General features: G+C 35.3%; 1 protein-coding gene across 7 annotated transcripts in view; it reads right to left on the reverse strand.

The window, feature by feature from the left end:
* MFSD14A (major facilitator superfamily domain containing 14A) overlaps positions 1–19,170 on the reverse strand; it is a 37,671-nt gene that overhangs the window by 13,094 nt on the left and 5,407 nt on the right. For 6 of the 7 annotated variants that reach the window (XM_082452319.1, XM_082452321.1, XM_082452317.1 and 3 more), the window contains exons 2-5: positions 11,315–11,410; positions 4,216–4,278; positions 3,347–3,474; positions 1,432–1,546 (exon numbers count right to left, since the gene is read on the reverse strand). In XM_082452319.1, coding sequence (XP_082308445.1) covers positions 1,432–1,546; positions 3,347–3,474; positions 4,216–4,278; positions 11,315–11,410 — 402 coding nt within the window. The remainder of the gene's footprint in view (positions 1–1,431; positions 1,547–3,346; positions 3,475–4,215; positions 4,279–11,314; positions 11,411–19,170) is intronic. The other variant, XM_082452316.1, reaches the window with a different exon arrangement.

The following is a 19,170-nucleotide window of genomic DNA, read 5'->3' on the forward strand; positions in this document are numbered from 1 at the left end:
CCTCAGTTCTCCTCCCTGGTGGCTATTTTCTTCTGGCCAGACAGAAAGAGGACCACAAAGATCACTTTATTCCCTTTTATCTGCAGCCATATTATTTCTAGAAGATTGAAACTGTCATTTCCTAGATGTGCCTTCAATACATAAAGCTTCCAGGTTGAAACTATTAATTTCAAAGATTTGGCTATGACAAAATAAATTACCTCAGCAAAAACGGAAACAACCTGGACTGTGGGCATGTTGCAAAGCTGTATAAATTTACTAAAATTGATTTAACTATACACATAAAATGGACAAATTTTATGGTATGTAAATTATATCTCAATAAAGCTGTTTAAAAATATCCTGGCTATCATTAACTTCATATCATTTAATGTTCTTGAGTTTACAACTGATCATTAGTTTTTTTGGTAAGTTTCTCACTATAGGTATTTCCCTCCAAATCCTCTTAATTCCATGATTCTTTGTTATATTTTTTGATCTTTGAATCAAAGACAACAGACTCTCATAAAAGTAAGATTCAACCTGACACAATATTCAGTCCTTATTTAACAAAAGATGCTTGCTCCCTGCTGAAGCTCATCACTGTCCTACTTCTGGCTAACAGTGATCTGTTAACTTATTTTATTTCTAGATTTGATAGACATTAAGTGTTCAGAGTTTGGCAAACTACTGCCTGTGGGCCGAATCTAGCTATAAATGTTTCTTCCATGTTAAAAGTGATATAAACACATGTCCACAAGCAAAAACAAAAGAATATGAGAGACAAACTTGCAAGGAGTAGTGAATAAGCCAGAGATCCAATGCAAAGTAAAATGAATATAGACAACAATATTGTACTATAATTATGTAATGTGATAAATATAGCTATAATAGCAATCATATTACAATATATAAATGGATCAAAGTAACACTTTGTGCACCTTAAAGTTAAATAATGTTATTATGTCAGACTTATTCAATAAAAATTAATTTTTAAAAAAGCTAAGTTAAAAAAAAAAAGAAAAGAAAAAAGAAAAAATATGAGAGAGACTCTGTGTGGCCCAGAAAGCCACCAAAAAGGTTTGGGATCCCTGAGATGGGTGTTAACCTATTATATTTTAGATTAGCCATTAAATAATAGTAATTTTAAAACTCATTACATATTAAATAGTTCTTTACTTTTAGTATTCTATTAAAAAGAACTTATATAAGGTAAAAATATTCCACTGTAATTTCAAATCTGATATGTGTGACTAATACTGAATGAAAATATCAAAACTTACATGGCTTTGTACTGAAAAAACATTTAATATAGTCTAATGGATGATTTTATTATAAAATGTATTTATGCAAAAATAAATCTTATAATGCAAAGGCTTGCACTCCTTGTAATAAAAAACAATAACAGGGTGTTTTTCAGCAGATACAAAGATACAGATTAAAAATACATACCAATCCATAAGCCATACTTCTTTCATGTTCTTGGGTTATATCTGCTACATATGCAAATACCACAGAGAAAGTCACTGCAAAAACCCCAGAAACAGAGATAACAGCAAAGTACCACCTAGGATTGAAAGACAATTGACAAGAAATGGTTAGAAAACAATTACTATTACCTTAATCTTCCTTCATTTCTATAAGTGAACTAATGTACATATAGCTAATTTCAGTCAACAGCTTACTAGGACAGTTCATAGATTAATTCTTCTACAAATCATAAGCCCCAGATACTATGTAAACAGGGCTAGATGTGGGCCTTCGATAGCAACTCAGCTACTACGCAGGAATACTTAAAATTAGAAAATTCAGGTCAATTTTTTACCCAATTGTTGAACTGTTAAGTGGCTTTGTTGTTGTTTCTACTAAAAATAGCAACAAACTAGAGTCTACTATAATTCATCTATTACAATTTCCCATCACAGTACTACACAAAAAAACAAAATCCAGTAAATAAAACTGAGGGACAAGTTAGTCTATATTTATCTTGAGTCTATATATAGAAACTAGATGTTTTTCCATAAGTTAACTTTAGTTCTTCAAATGTTGGCAAAACAACCTGTATGGCAGTGTCCAAAATAAAATGAACAAAAGCTATTTTAAAAAGCAAATTACATTTTGCTATACATGATTCAAAAATACCTGGCTGAGAATAAGAAATCTCTATTGTAATGCTGATGTTTAGTTTTTAAAATCAAGTGAAATCATATTGCACTTTCAAAATATCATGCCACCGGGACTTTATTGCTTACCAAATTTTTTTCTAACATGCTGCTTTCCACAGCAAATAACTTGTTCATGCCCTAAATTTGTTTGGTAAGATTTCATTTAAATGATTAGCATTCATCAAGGGTTTGGCCTTCAGAGTTATATCTCACCTATGAGAGGTAGGAAGATCCTGCCTCATCAATAGCCCTGACCTTTCTAGATTCACCATGGAAATACAGCCGATCTATGATATAGAATTAACTAACATTAATATTCAAGTGGAGTAGAATATTAGTCAAAGAATTAAAAAATGTACAACTAAATTGGGCTCTATTATCTTGGGAAAATCATTCTCTTTGTGAGCTTTCCCTCCCTTCCTCCTCAGTGGAAGACTCTTGATTTTAATCAGAGTGGCCAAGAGCCCAGCCTCTTGTAACTAGGAGCAGCGTATGCCTGAAATCTGACCAAACAGACGCAAGCAGAGGTTGGGTGGGAATTCCATAGTTTCCCTAAAGGAAGGCAGTATGCTCTTTGTAGCCACTCCTTCCATCTTTTCTGCCTGAAGGTGACACAAGCTGGAGCTCACTTAAGCAGCCATCCTGGACCGTGAGGTGAGAGTGGAGGATGGCAGAGCATGAAGATAGATTCTAAGTCTGGTTCCCGGGAATTGCCCTACCAGCTCTGGACTACTCAACTCCAGACTTCTTTTATATTGAGAGAGAAATCAGCAATGAATTTCCTTGTTTTTAAGAAACTATTATTTGGGACTTTACTGATATATAACAAAATCTATTCCTAATTAATATAGATAATGATGATAAACCTTGTGTTTTTAACATCCTACTTAAGAAAATAAAAAGTTAGCAACCCTATCCAGTACCTAAAATATTGTTTTGAAATTTGGGCTGTGAAATCCGAAAGTAGATTAGCTGGTAGTCTACATGCTTCCTATAGTGGCATCTAGTTCAAAGAACTTTATTACTTACTGTTATATTACTTAGCGACTATATTTTTAAAGGCCCTTTTATCTGTATCAAAGAATAAATGTATTAGAAAAATAAAAACCTACATAGATAGGATGGAAAAAAAGTGAAAGAAATAAGGGAATATTCAGAAAACAATTAATAGTTGATATTTAGTTGTTATAATGTGCACGTACCATGGGCTGATCTTCATTAAAGGAATTGGGGCACACGTGAAAAATACTGTTAGCAGCAAGAACGATTTTCGGCCCCAAACATCAGAAAGAGCACCAATAAGTGGGGCACTGAGGAATGACAACAAACCCTAAAAAAAAGTTAAATGAAGAAAATACATATACCATGTATACTGATGAGCCAAAACCAAATCATTTTACTACCACAGAAGAATTTTAAACAAGTTTATTTCTAAAATAAGTATATCACAAAACTTTAGATAAACAACTTGTTTCTTGTCTGTATATAATTTTAAAATTTCTCAAGACCGTATAGAACCATCTGCGTGCGGGCTCTGGTAGCATATCAAACACAAAACGTTCTAATGAATTCTCAACCACAACTCTAGCAATTCTAGAAGGAATATCATATGCTAATTATCAGTTTATAAACTTGTTGATCAAATGGAATCAAGAGTAAAGAATATGTAGAATAATCAAAACTTTACCATATTGATATATTTTATACTCATGCATTTTTTAAATAGTTCTTTTCTCTTCAATCTATTTTCTTGTTGCTAGTTTACAAAAAGCACTCAGATCTCTGTAATGAAAGTGCCAACACATAAAACACAGGGGAAATTTGTTATGATGTGCTTTATCGTTATTATACATAGTTGGCTATATGTGAGTCAAATCATATTTAAAACCCAGTTCATTTAAAAAATGCTAAGTAATCCCCCAAGATATACTCCAATTGTAAAAATTAACACTTAGGAGACTGATCAACTAACTTAATAAACTGGCAGAATTACATATATTTACATAAGTATATATGTGCATGTTTGTGTACAGGCATATACATATGTGTATATATATATGATTGATCCTACCTTTACTCCTTGAATTAGGCCATTCATCAGAAATGTATGTTTAGGGAAGGTTTCATGTAATACCTAAAGAATAAGAACAAAATAAAAAGCTCATGCTACATTTTAGTCCTAGTAAAACTTAAAACATCCCTTCATAACACAATCCAATTTTATTTCATATAAATTTTCAGGTTTGTATGACACTATGCATATGCGTAAAATACTAATAATACCAAACATTTATATGGCATTTACGATGTCACAAGGCACTAAATTGGGCACTTTATCACATTATCTCCTTTCATTCTTCATAATGGCCCTATTAGAAAACTGATACACAGAGAGGTTAAATGTCTTATCTAAGATCACATAGTAAGTGGCAAAACTGAAAGTGAACACAGGAAGTCAAGCTTGAAAGTCCATGCTTTTAATCACTATGCTATCCTGTTTCCAACATATAACCGACTGACTTATAACTCCCTTTACAGACAGGTGTATTATCTAAGATAGGAGACTAGGAGAATAAATAGGGAAATTTTAATTGCCAAAAAGTGGACCTAGAGATTCCATAAGGTAAGAAAGAAAAAAAAAAAATCCCAACCCATGAAAACGTATAACAAGTTTCTTTATCCTTTCCAAGGCCTGGTCTCAAACCACATGGCATCAGTCTGTTCACTGGGTAACAAGTGAACCATTGGGAACTCATTGGTTGAGAAAGTAACTGGGGGAAAGGTAACTAAAAAAATAAAAAGCAGCAACCACCATTTTCACAGCCTACGTATCAGAGGCTTTATATATACTTTTATTTAATCCTAACAATATTATGAATTAGATATTACCACTTTACAGATGTGGCAACTGAGTTCTTGCTTGACTTAAAGCCAACGCTTGTTCCATTATACCATACTGTCTCTCAATAAAAACAATAGAGAATGGCAATGTGGGGAATGAGACAAGTCGGAAAATCTTCTCTTTAGGAAGAAAAACTAAGCTGGTTGTACTTTCTAACATCCTGCAAGTAAAACCTTTAGAAGGATTAGAAGGCTCGCTTTTCTTCAGTCACTCTTCTGCCAATAACTAGAAATTTAACAAAAATTGGCTTGTATGTAAAATTAAATTAGAAATGTTTAGTATTCAAAGAAAATCACTAATATGGGAAAAATCACATATTTATGATATTCATATATTTTGTGATTCTCAACGGAGGGTGATTTTGACCCCCAGAGGACATCTGACAATGTCTGGAGACATTTTTATCACAACATGATGGATGGGGGAGGGCGGGGGTCGGGGGAAACAAAAGACGTTACTGGCATCTATGAGGTAGAGGTCAGGAAGGCTGCTGAACATCCTATGATACATCCTGCCCTCCCCCCCAGTAATCATCTGGTCCCAAATCTCAATAGTTGAGAAACCCTATTATTTATTATTTATAGTGAAGACCCACGGATCCAAAGAAGGTGTGTGCAAACTTTTTCTGTAAAGAACCAGACAGTAAATATTTTCAGTTTTTTCTAGCTTTGCAGGCCAAACAGTCTCTGTCACAAGTGCTCAACTCAATAAAAGCAGCCATAGACTATATGTAAATGAATAGGTATGGTTGTGTTCCAAAAAGACTTTATTTACAAAAAACAGGGTACTAGCAGTATTTGCTCTGGCCATAGTTTGCTAGTTCTTGTACTAGAGAAAAAGATTTAAACTCCTTAAACTGGTATCCCCAAACCTTGCATAACAACTCAAATCTGCTTTTGTTCCAGTTATTACTAAGGGCCAATTCTTTCTAGGGACAAAGAATGGATTTGGTGTTAAAAAGAAAGAAGGACATAACAAATGCTTACAAGAAGTTTTGTAATACACTAAATCTTATTTCTAACAATTCACTTTGCCAAGCCATCTTCCATTCCAATCAATCCGGTCTTTTCACTATTTTAGAAATATTCCTATGCTTTCCAATATTCATACTTTTACACATGATATCCTATCTACCATAAATGTTTGTTCCCCTTATCTTCCCTATCTAGTCGACCCCAAAATCTTCCATATTGTTCCTTTGCTACCAAACTTTCCTGTCCAAAGCAATCAATTTCTCCTTTAGGACCATATAATAGGTGATTACAGCACTCCCTTGGTCATCACATACAGCTTTCTAATATTTTTTATATTACAGTACTCTGTTACTTAGGTCTTGTATTTTTCATCTTATCAGGTATTTGATAAATATTTCTTTTCAATTATAGTTCAAACTTCTTAAGGTCAGACAGGCACTATATCTACTACACTTTGCATTTAATATATTTTTATTTCTATTAGTCCCTCATCAATAGAGTGCCTTCATATATTAACTGTTCACTAAATGTTCATAATTAACAGATTATAAATTCTGCCTTCAAAATGCCTTAATATAACATGACAATTATGCAAATTGATTTAACCAATGTTACAAAATAAAAACTTTTATAACCCCTCCAAAGGAGTATAGCTAAAGGTAACAAACCCTCACGTTTGTTTTTTTTTTTAACAAAAATTTTAACACAGAGACAAATATTAATATAAGAAGTAATAAAAATGTTGGTTGTAAAGATTTTTGATCCTGGGGGACCCTTAAACACGGGAGCTGAATAGGAAAAAATGTATCATTTTTCAATAAATTTTATGCATCTTAAAATTTTTAAGAACTTAAAAAATTTTGAGAGTAAATAGTCCTTAAAATATTAAATGCTTCAGGACTATCTCTGAGCAAAGAATGCTAAGCCACTGATATAGAAGAGATGCTGGAGGACTGGAGCGCAGGGTCTTGCTCTGTAACATGGATTGTGCATCTAGCAACTTGAACCATCAAATATTGGCCTAGTATTTCTAGAACCATAGGTCTGTCAAAAAAGTGAAGCCACTTCTTAGCATTATAGATCCTTAGACCTACTGTCATTAATTCTCTTTATGTAAATGTATATTATTTAGTCAATCAATAATCACTGACTGAACACCCACTATGAACCAACCATATAGTCATAACCTCTCAAAGTGTTAGATTACTGTCCTTAAAAATGTCAGTATAAAATTCTTCTGTGTAATTAATGTAAATCCGCTTGTTGGTGGAGATTTCACCATCCTCCCCTGGGCAGGTCCTCCACATAGAACGCAGCCTTTGTTCTTTGACTGTATTCTAGAATAGTGTTCTGGAAGCTGTATGGGCTTAAAACTCAAAGATAATTGCAACCACATGAAATTTTTTAAAAATTTCTTTTAACTTCACATTACTTTTTAAAATGAAGGCTATTATAAATCCAAAACCAAACATTTATTATAATTAATATGTTTTAAATTTGGTTATCTGTTAAATGAATTAATTCAAAGAGTATCTTTGAAAATTGAAATGCTTAAACTTTATAATTTTTGAGAGCTATGTATGGGAAGAGAGAGATACATAAAATGCAAATAAACTCAATTATATCTACATCCTCACTTTCCCTTTTTAAATGAATGTTAAGAGCTGTGACTCTCTAGCAGGCACCATTTATAATCAGTTTCAAAACACCTAAGACAGAAATAAAATGTTTAAAGGTTAACAGACTTTTGGAAAAGAGAGCAAAGTGCTACAACTTGGTGTCTTCTACCCCGAAACTCACTTTTCCCCACACCCCAACACCGCGGAGTATAGGAGTCCAAAACAAAGAGAAAAAGGCTGCTAATAAAATCAACAACAATAAAAAATTGCAAGCAGAAAGTCTCAAAATGAGCAAAACCTTTTTTAAAAGCCCACACTGAATTAGTATATTGGTTCTTAATTAGTGATATATACTAGATATATGAGAATCACTTCTAAAAAATACACATGCCTGAGCCTCCCCCCCTTGAAAACTCTGATTTCAGCCAGACAGGTCATAAGGCCTAGGTATTTGGGGGAAAAAACAAAAACAAAAACAGGTATCACTAATATTCACCTCTGGTTTAAAAAAATCACTGAATTAATAGATACCACATTCTAACAGCTGAAACCTTCATCTCCAGTTGGCCAATCTGTCCTAATGGGGCTGGTAAAGCCTACCCTGAAGCCAAAATCTCCTAAACTGATGGTTGCCTGGAGGGATGAGTAGGACTGCAGGAGAACTTTCCTGTTCTTACACATTTCACATTGCTTAATGGTCTACAACAGGCACACACTGTGTTTCTAATTACTAAAAAGTAACATATATAACATGGAGAGAGAGGACTGTATATATATAGATTTCCCATGCACAATTCTTTTTCAGTGATGTTTCAAAGATTCTTGCTGTTCCAATGCCCAAAGGCCAAAACACCAGGAAGTACCTAGAGTATAACAAATCTCAACACTTAGGTACATCTAATCTCTACAATTCAATCCTTGTTTTGCCTAAAACTCGCCACCCAAGGTTTTCCCCATCAAGCAAAAAAATGTAGAGCACAAACATTGCAATTATTTTTTAAAATGTGTATACATTAAAGATGAGAAAAGAATCAGAAAAAACTCTGAGCTTAACATTCATTAATATTTGAACTTATTTTTCGTGAGAGAAAGCTTGATTTAAAAAAATATAATGAAGTGAAAAATTGAAAAAGGTAAAGAATTATGACGATAATATTATGGACAACTGCCCCATGTAACACCTCATCATTTCACCATTTAAAAAAATTCAAGTATTAAAAACAAACATGGGAATTAAGAGTAACTGTTACAACAACAATGGGGCAAAAAAAGTCCTTCCATAAATAAAATAATTGGCAACAATGTTATAGCAATTATTCTAAGAAATGTATTTATGCTGGCAAAAGAAAAATAATTCATTAAGTCCCAAATTAGCACTTTTCATTTTCCTGACCATAATTCAATTCAGTGTTTTAAAAAGTAAAAGAAAAGAGAAAAAGAAAAAGAAAAATCAAAGGTACTATCCATTTTTTAATTAACAAAAAATAGTTAAGAACGTACTAAGCACACAGTTTTCCCATAGCTATGAAAAATGAACTAACAAGCAAGCAGTTATATCTAAATAACTGGATTTCTTCCTTGTTCTTAAAGAAGACACTCTTTTTGTCCGATTAGAAAAAATGATACCAAAGTTAGACAAAAAGTTGAGATATCTAAAAAATATAAATGAGATACGAATTTAAAAAACAGCTACACACACTTCAAATTATGGAATCATCACAAAAAGCTTTTTTTTGATGGCTTGCTCACAGTTTACCCAATATTTTAATCTCTCTACTCAGCTAGTAGTTGGGCTGCAGATAACCTCAACTACCTAAAACAGGGGTATGAACCACTTGCTACCAGTATTCTCCAAGACTGAGCACCGGGAACAAAACAAGCCTAGGTTTAAAACCAAAGCTGCAGTTTACTATCAGAGTAACAAGTTGCTTAACTCTTCTAAACCTTAATTTCCTCATCTGTATTACCGAAACTGAGGAGGACCCTGTAGGGGCTCCTGGGCACAGGGAGCCTTTCGGTTCAGCCTCCATGACCTTCCCTGAGTTCCAAAGGGCAGATTTGAACAGTTGCTAATCCAGGAAGGGAAGGGATGCAGAGCCAAGGGAGCAGCAGTCAAGAAACAATAGTGCAGCCTTGGGGCAGGGTCCTGGTTCCACCTCAAGGGACACACATAACAATATCTTTAAGCCCTTTTATAGAATTAAAACCAACAAATGGAAGATGTCAGCATTCTCCATACCAGAGAAGACCAACTGAGGCCAGACTAAAGGAACCAGAGAAGCTCATCAAGATGACCTGAGATGAGATTAAAGGAGTGCAAGCCCTACATATACCCTCCCTAATCTTATCAGCAACTCCACCCTTGAACTATTGGTATAAAACTCTTCATCAAATCCTCCCAGGTTGGGACACATATTCATAGTTTCACAGACGGCAGGAGCCAGCTGTGTTCCTCTTTGCCTGGCAAAGCCATAAAGCTATTCTCTTCTACTTCACCCAAAACTCTGTCTCCAAGATTTGATCTGGCACCAGTGTACAGAGAGGCTGAGCTTTCGGCATCATTACTAGGCTAATTCCTCATTGATAAAGTGGTTTTGAGGATTTAAAGTAACATATTTACAGTGCTTAGTACCATGCCTGGACTCATCATTATATAAATATATACAAACTGCTATTACAAAGCTCAAGTACTTTAAACCACAGGACTAATGATCCACCAGACAGATTTATATGTTAAATTGGTAGATTATAAATAAGCACACTCTAATATTAGAAAGCTAATACAAAGGTGTGAGAACACATAGTTATTACAGCACCACAGTAGCCCTTGACATCAGGTTATTACAGTATAATGTGGTTACAAATGTCATAATCATAATGATTATTAGACTAGTTCAATCTATCTATATATGATCATTCAATTTATTTATGAACAAACTTTTTATAAAAGTCTTTTTTGTGTATCAACCAACAAGCTCATGAAAATACAAGGAAGTATATCTCTTTAAAAATCTGTTCTTCTGGGATTTAGAAAGCTGTACATTTATCCTGATTACACCTTTCAAGATATCATAGAGGTCTACCATTACTCCTTCCTTCATTCCATTCCCCTCATCTAAACCGACAGGCGAAAACTAGCTATCACCTAAGATGTTTGGTCTGGCAGGGAGGTCTTTTTGTGAGGTTCTAAACCTGGGAATATTTGAGTAAAATCAGCTTAGAGCTATGAAAAGAATGACCTCTCAAGATGGCTACCTCTAGATCCTCTGCCTAAACTAAAAGAAACTTGTATTTGGAAAATGCAACTGCAAGAAAGAATCTCAAAATAATAATGTTGAGTGATTCAGGGCACAGACACCATTCTTCCTAAGCTTGTCAGTATAAGAATCCTTTCCACCTTACCCAGAGGGGGGACTGAGCCCTGCTTAAACTTGTCCAGTGTTCACCAGAGAATCACACCCGCCCAAGCCCTGCTAAAAAGTAAGGGAGAAGTAAAGGTTGGAAAAGACAACTAAACCAGTAAAATACAGTACTAAAGGGCTGACGATATTGGTGGGAGAATTAACCTTGGAAAGGAAAAAGGGCCTTTTTTCCCTCCCAAAACTGATTTCCCTCCTGAAACCGAAGAAAAAGAAATTTTAAAGTCAGTGATAAATAAGTTAAAAGATTACTTACCACCAAGGTGGGTGCTGTCAATAATCCCCAAGCAAAAAACTCCAAAAAGATGACGATAACCGCATGATAAACACTAGGAGAACCTATTCCTTGAGGCTACAAAAACAGAGTTTTAAAACATTAACGGTGCATTCCAGAATTACTAACAATGACAACAGTCGATAAACATTTATGGAGAACATGCATGTACTGGGCACTGTGCCACATATCTGGACACTCACTGTCCCTGTCCTCAAGGTGATGGGGGCAGACAAGGAAACAAATACATACATTATATAAGCACAGTGTGCAATGGGAACACAGAATCCAGAGTGGGGAGGGGAGTATCAGAATTGCAGGAGGAAGGCTGAAAGGATGTAAAGGAAGCAGGCCAGGAGCAGGAGTGGGAAGGAGGACAGCAGAAGTCAAGGAAGCAGCCTGCACAAAGGTGGTAAGGCTTGAGAGCAGGAGGTATTACAGGACTCATACAGTTCAGTACAACTAGAGCACGGGCTGCACGCTGAGAGTACTGAGAGATGAGCTTAGAGGCACACAGGGCTAACTTCCACGCTAAGGAGTCTATGTTCAATTCTGAAGGCAATGGGGAGCCACTAAAGGATGTTAAGTAAAACAGATGAAAGTTTTAAGAAAGATCATTCTGGCAAAGGTGTAACAGATAGATTAAAAGGGGGCAAAACTAAGGAAAGTTAAGAGGCTACTGCACTGATCCCAAAACATAAATGAATCATGTGGCAAGAATGGTAACAGACACCAACATGGTTCAAAAGCAGAAAAGTCCCGAGTAGTATATGAGAGATCTGGGACTTGATATACACAAGAAAGACATTACAAAATTAACTTTATACTGCTGCTAGAGATATCTTAAGAATTACTTCAGTTGCTGGAGTTTATATTTCTAAGGGCAATATTAAATTGATAGAAAAGCAAATGACCTATAACATTAACTCAGTCACCATTAACAAGTTTATATAACAGAAAGACAAGTTTAATGAATACATATAACAATGTCATACTTAAGTTTTAAAAATATATTCAGTAGTCTTATATGCAAAATATTAATAGTATTTGGATTTCTCTATACACTAAAAATGATGCTACATCATTTTATAAAAATAGATGTCTCTCCCAACCTGCAGAATACAGGTACCTGAAAACCCCCTTTGTAGGAGAACTTGCAGTTGACGAATCAGACAACAGAGGTGGGGTAGGGGTTGGGAGACATAAGAGCTGAAGGACCATGGCTGGGAATGAGTTTGTACAAGACCTCATTCATTCAACAAACATTCAGAGTACCAGAGGTGCTGGGATTACAAAAAACCAGTAAGACACACTCCCTGATCTCAAGGAGCTCATAGTGTAGAGAGGAAGAGGCCTCACTATAATCATCTGCTTATATGTAAATGCAGTAAAAGAGACATATACAAGTTAGGAAGCAAGGAAAGGTTACTGCAAGAAAATGAAGTAGTGTGGACAATCACATCAGAGAAAAAAAACAGACGAAGTAGACAATGGCCATGACAGTTTAAGGCTGAAAGGAAGGCAGGAGAAGTAGCCTCTAAGCTTTGGTAATGAGTTTTTCATCTTCACTCTAGAGATATAGGAAACCACTGAAGAGTTTTAAGCAAGAGAATGGTGTGATGAGACCTGCATTTTTCAATACATCATGGTGATTTCCTAAAGGATGTAACAGGAGCAAACTGCATGCAGAAGCAGGCTATTAGAATCAGTTCAAACAAGAGGTGATGAGGGCATGACATAGGGGAGTGGCATGGACGCTGGAAGGGAGGGAACGGAAATAAGAATTTAGGATTTGAAACTGAAAGAATTTGATAAATGTGGGAGGAAGAGTCAAGAAGACTTCCAAGTTTTTAGCTTGGTTGTCTACTAGTGGAAGCTGGTAGCTTCCTAGCTCTTTTTCCCCCATGAGGCTCAGATTTACTTCAGATTCTATCTACAAGATAGCCCTTGTACTTAAAACATTTCTATTGTCCTCTGAGGGCTGATTAAAACAATTAGTCAGCAGCAAATGTGATATCTGAAACCACCAGAGTAGGTGAGATGAAGTGTGAAAAGAGCGGTGGGCTAAGACAGAGCCCCAAGAAACACCAAAATTTAAGTACAGTTGACCCTTCAAAAATGCAGGGGTTAAGGGGCACCGAGCCCCACACAGTCAAAAATCCATGTATAACTTTACAGTCAGCCCTCCATATCCAGGTTCTGCACCTATGGATTCAACCAACTGCTGATCATGTAGTACTGTAGTATGTATTTATTGAAAAAATCCATGTATAAGTGGACCCGGGCAGTTCAAACCCATGTTGTTCATGGGTCGACTGCAGTGGGCAGAAGAAAAGGAACCCATGAAGATAAAGAAGGAACAATCAGAGAAACATCAGGAGAATCAAGAGAATACAGTGTCACAGATGACAAAGGAGCAGTTTTAGGAAGGAAGGGGTAATGCCCAGTACCAAACAGATAAGGTAAAAACAAATGTCCACAGGATTTCGTTAAGCTCCAAACTAGTTTTGTTCACCATCACATATACTCAGCACCTATTAAAATGCAAAGTAGAACTTCTCAGGGCCTTTAACATGCTAATTTATATTATATTATTTATATTATGAATCTCCAAGAAGATATTATTTTCCAAACTTGACCATGAAATCCTCTGTCATATAAGAGACAGTATCTCACCAACACTTGAGTTCCTTGGAAAACTGTCTGAGAAATACTGATAAAAAGTAAGATGATAATTACATAACAATTTGTATAAATATACACATAGGCCAAAAGCCTGGAAGTGGCTGCTTAAGTGAAGAACACTTAATCATTCAAGGACAGTGTTGGGAAAGCTTCGCAAAGGGATTAATAACATAGAGGGAATAGGGATGGAGCAAAGTGAATGGATACAAAAAATATTTAAGAGGTAGAATAAGGACTCAGTCAGTGGATAACTAGATGTAGCAGAGGAGGGTAGAGAAGATCAAAGATGGAAAGATTTCAGTTTCTGCCTTGGTCAGCTGGACAGTGAAGAAAAGGGAAAGAATAAAAGATTAGTTTTAGGCATACTGGTTTGAGAAAAACACGTACAGCATTAGCTGAATTTAAAGAAAACAAAGTGAGTAAACTATGCAAGAAAGAGCAAAAGATTAATATCTTAACTAGGTAAAGCATTCATGAAAACCAATACAAAAGCACTAAGACGCTATAAAAATATAAAGAATATAAACAAATAATTTAAAAAATAGTTCATAACATTCTATCATGGAAATAACCAAACATTCAGTAAAAGCTCCACCACAAAGATGTTCACAGCAGCATCATTTATAGTAGTAAATATGGAAATCTAAATGTTCAACCTTTAGTTACATATCCTATAATCAAATCATGGTATATGAATTAGACAGAATAATATGCAGCCAAAAACTGTTTATTGATAATCTTTAATGACAAGTAAAAATGTTTATGGCAATGTTAAATTTAAAAAAATCAAAGGAGGATATAAAATTGTATGTGTAATTTCAACTATGAAGAACAAAATAAAAACTCACCTCAATGTTAACAATGGTTAGATAGTGATTTTAAGTGACATAAAATTATTATGTTGTTCTGAATTTTCTGAATCTTTTCTAATAGTCATGACTGTACTTTAAATAAGAGGAGGGGCTTCCCTGGTGGCGCAGTGGTTGTGAATCCGTCTGCCAATGCAGGGGACACGGGTTCGAGCCCTGGGCCAGGAAGATCCCACATGCCGCGAAGCAACTAAGCCCGTGCGCCACGGCTGCTGAGCCTGCGCTCTAGAGCCCGTGAGCCACAACTATGGAAGCCCGCGCTCCTGGCGCCCGTGCTCCGTAACAGGAGAGGCCACCGCAATGAGGAGCCCGCGCACCGCAATGAAGAGTAGCCCCTGCTCACTGCAACTAGAGGAAGCCCGCGCGCAGCAGCAGAGACCCAACACAACCAAAAATAATAAAATAAATTAAAATAAAATACAATAATCACCTTACGTCAGTCAGAATGGCCATTATCAAAAAATCTAGAAACAATAAATGCTGGAGAGGGTGTGGTGAAAAGGGAACCTTCCTGCACTGTTGGTGGGAATGGAAATTGATACAACCACTATGGAAAATAGTATGGAGATTCCTTAAAAAGCTAAAAATAGAACTACCACATGACCCAGCAATCCCACTACTGAGCATGTACCCTGAGAAAACCATAATTCAAAAAGAGACATGTACCATAATGTTCATTGCAGCTCTATTTACAATAGCCAGGACATGGAATCAACCTAAATGTCCACTGATAGATGAATGGATAAAGAAGATGTGGCACATATATACAATGGAATATTTCTCAGCCATAAAAAGAAACGAAATTAAGTTATTTGTAGTGAGGTGGATGGACCTAGAGTCTGTCATACAAAATGAAATAAGTCAGAAACAGAAAAACAAATACCGTATGCTAACGCATATATATGGAATCTAAAAAAAAAAAAAGATACTGATGAACCTAGTTGCAGGGCAGGAATAAAGAGGTAGACACAGAAAATGGACTTGAGGACATGGGGTGGGAGGGCAAAGCTGGGGCGAAGTGAGAGTAGCATCAACATATATACACTACTGAATGTAAAATAGTTGGCTGGTGGGAAGCAGCAGCATAGCACAGGGAGATCGGCTCGGTGCTTTGCAATGACCTACGGGGTGGGATAGGGAGGATGGGAGGATGGGGATATGGGGACATGTGTATGCATATGGCTGAGTCGCTTTGTTGTGCAACAGAAACTAACACAGTATTGTGAAGCAATTATACTCCAATAAAGATCTATTAAAAAAATAAAAATAAAAAATAAAATAAAATAAATTTAAAAAATAAATAAATAAGAGGAAAATGTTTTACTTATCTAAGAGAAAAACTATGTAAAAGATAGGTAGTTGCATATGCTTGTCCCTCTTAAGCCATTCTCTCATATTTCCCAGAGTTGGGGGAAAAAAGTGTGTGTGTGTGTGTGTGTGTGTGTGTGTGTGTGTTAAGGCAGGGCAGGGGGAGAGATAGTTGCTTGCCCTAAGGTACTGGTAATTTTGAGAATTGTATTATATCCACAGTCATCTATCCTGTTTTAAATGAATTCAAAAGTAATACAAGATCTTAATAAAACTGACAAATTTTTAAAATATTTTACTAATCTGGAATTACAGAAACTTCTAGGCAGGACTTTTGATGTAAGTTTTAACGGAATACCGATCCATAATCAAAATTCCAGGACAAATTGGGAAGAATACAAGGGTCACGGCCTCAGCAGAAAGACTAAGGGAAGAGGGTTAACAGACAGGTAGGGGGCAAATATTTGACCAGTGCGTGGTTTACAACATCAAGAGTAGAAAGTTCAGCATAATGAGATCATATCAACATATGACATTTGAAGATTCTCAAAAGAATTAAGAGGTACAAAGTGAAAAATTCTGAAGGAGACAAATTTGAACATAAACTAACACGTACCCAACCCCAAATGCCAAGATATTCCGCCTAAAAGCGTAATAATTACTATACCAAAAGTCCATTCAGCTGAAAATTTCCCTCTTATGGAGGCATGAGAGATGATTCCATGGCAGTCACCTCTAACTTCAACCTCAGAAGTCGGGGACAATCTCTTTTAACCCCACCTCCACCCTCCAATCTAATTCCATTTCCCAAAGCATACTTTCCATTGGTAACATATTTGGTTTCATCATCTAGGCTTTTGGCTAAGCCTTTTAAAAATCTACTTATTTATTCTTCTATTCTATAACACTAGATAACTTTTACAAAGTTATATTTTGTTTTGTAAAGTACCTATTTCATTTTATTTAACCTAAACTTACCTTTTTCAAGCTCACGCTCTCTGAGGCAGGCCCTATGCTTTATTCTTCTACAATCTGGAGCATGTGGTACATGCATAGCACAAAAGTGTTTGCAGAACTGAAATGAATTACTCTGTAAGTCTCCTCTACCTATCACTTTAGGCATTCAGTATATGGTTACTGTATTTAAATATTGTTAAAAGGGCAATATATTCATTAACTAAATTTGCAGCTTCCCCTATTAACTCCCTCCTCTATACTCTTACTGTCTGCTACTGTACCATCTATCATATGGGTTTACTGTACACATACATGAGATTAAAATAATAAAAAAATCACTAAAGACTTAGAATGATTTACATTCATAATCTTATTTACCCCTTCTAACCTTTCAAGTTAGATACTATTATCTCCATTTTACAGTCCAATACAGCACACAAGAGATGGATCAGTCAATCCAGGCAACTGCAAAGCCCACCCAAGTCTGCAGCTACACTGGTTGCAGCGGTTACACTGCACATATTACCACAGACTGTTACTTAAGAGTAGGGATCCAATCTTAACCATCTTGGTATCTCAATGCACAGCTCAATGCCTAGTATAGAAAGGGTATTTCATGCTCATGGAGTGACTGATAACCCTTATCATGCGAGTCAGTAGCTGTTAAATGACTTAAGTCGCTTTACCTCTCTTAGCAGTTAGGGGTAAACTATTAATTTCTTACCTAAATCCTCATCTAACTCTCAAATTCCACATCTATGATTGTCCAATCAATATGAGTTTATGAATTCAGCAGTTATTGTGGGGAATATGGACTTTAATAACATGTTATATTCCTATCAATGAATCAGGGACTTATATATGGGTTGTTGGCCAGGAGAAAGAAGTAATTCCACCAGTAACTGGGCATTATAATGCCATTATAATCCTATTTATTAAATAGAATGTTATCATGTGAGGAAACCACGAGAATAAGCCAAACTGAGGATCCTTCTTCAAAACAAAGGCTTAGACTATTAAAAATGTCAATATTATCAAAAATAAACAAAAAGCTAATCTAGACAGAAGAGACATGGCAACTAAATGTAATAATTAAATTCTGCATCTAAAAAAAGACTATAAAGGACGTTATTGGGAAAATTGGGGAAATGTGACTGGCCTATACATTACACAATATTATTGTATCAGTGCTAAATTTTCTGAATATAGTGATTATATTGTGGTTATGTGGGAGAATATCCTTATTCTTAGGTGATGCATCCTGAATGTTTTAGGGATAAAGTGTCATGATGTCTACTACTAACTCAAATGGTTCAGAAAAAAATGAAAAAATATATAGAGAGAAAGGAAAAACAAATGTGGCAAAATGTTAACAATTGGTGAATCACAAATCTATGGGATGGGCAAATAGATATTCATTATGCTATTCTTGCAACTTTTCTGTAGTTCTGAAAATTCTCAAAATAAAAGTTGGGGAAATAAAAAACACAACAAAAAAAAATAAGGTATGAAGGAGAATAATTTTGAACTTAGAATTTAATACTGACAAGTTATCAATCGAGAATGAGGATAAAATAAATCTTCAGAAAGAAACACTGAATTTTCTCTGAACAATATATAACTAAGTTTACTAAAATAATTTAATGTAAAAGTCTTGCACAAAAAAAGACAAAGATTCTTAATTATAGACATCTAAGACCTGGAGCTTTTCATGGAAGAACACTAAAACAAAAATTTCTACAGAGAATACCATAACTACAGAGCTGCTTTCCTGGGATCCTGACACATTATGGAATAACTGGAGGAAATAAGACTTTACTGCTAGTATTTGGTATCATGTTTCCTCTCTCACAAAGTCAGCTGGTGTTTTCTTATTTTCTATGACTTTAATCAGGCAAGGCAAGGTTTACTACATTTGTGAACAAAAAGAAAACTGATCCTTTATATCCTGAAAGTATGAATCACCATAAACATGTAGAGACACCATTATACTAATTAAGTCACTTTGGCTTAATTTGC

Source organism: Balaenoptera physalus (assembly GCF_965194825.1).
Source record: "Balaenoptera physalus genome assembly, chromosome: 1".
In the NCBI taxonomy this organism is placed as follows: domain Eukaryota; kingdom Metazoa; phylum Chordata; class Mammalia; order Artiodactyla; family Balaenopteridae; genus Balaenoptera; species Balaenoptera physalus.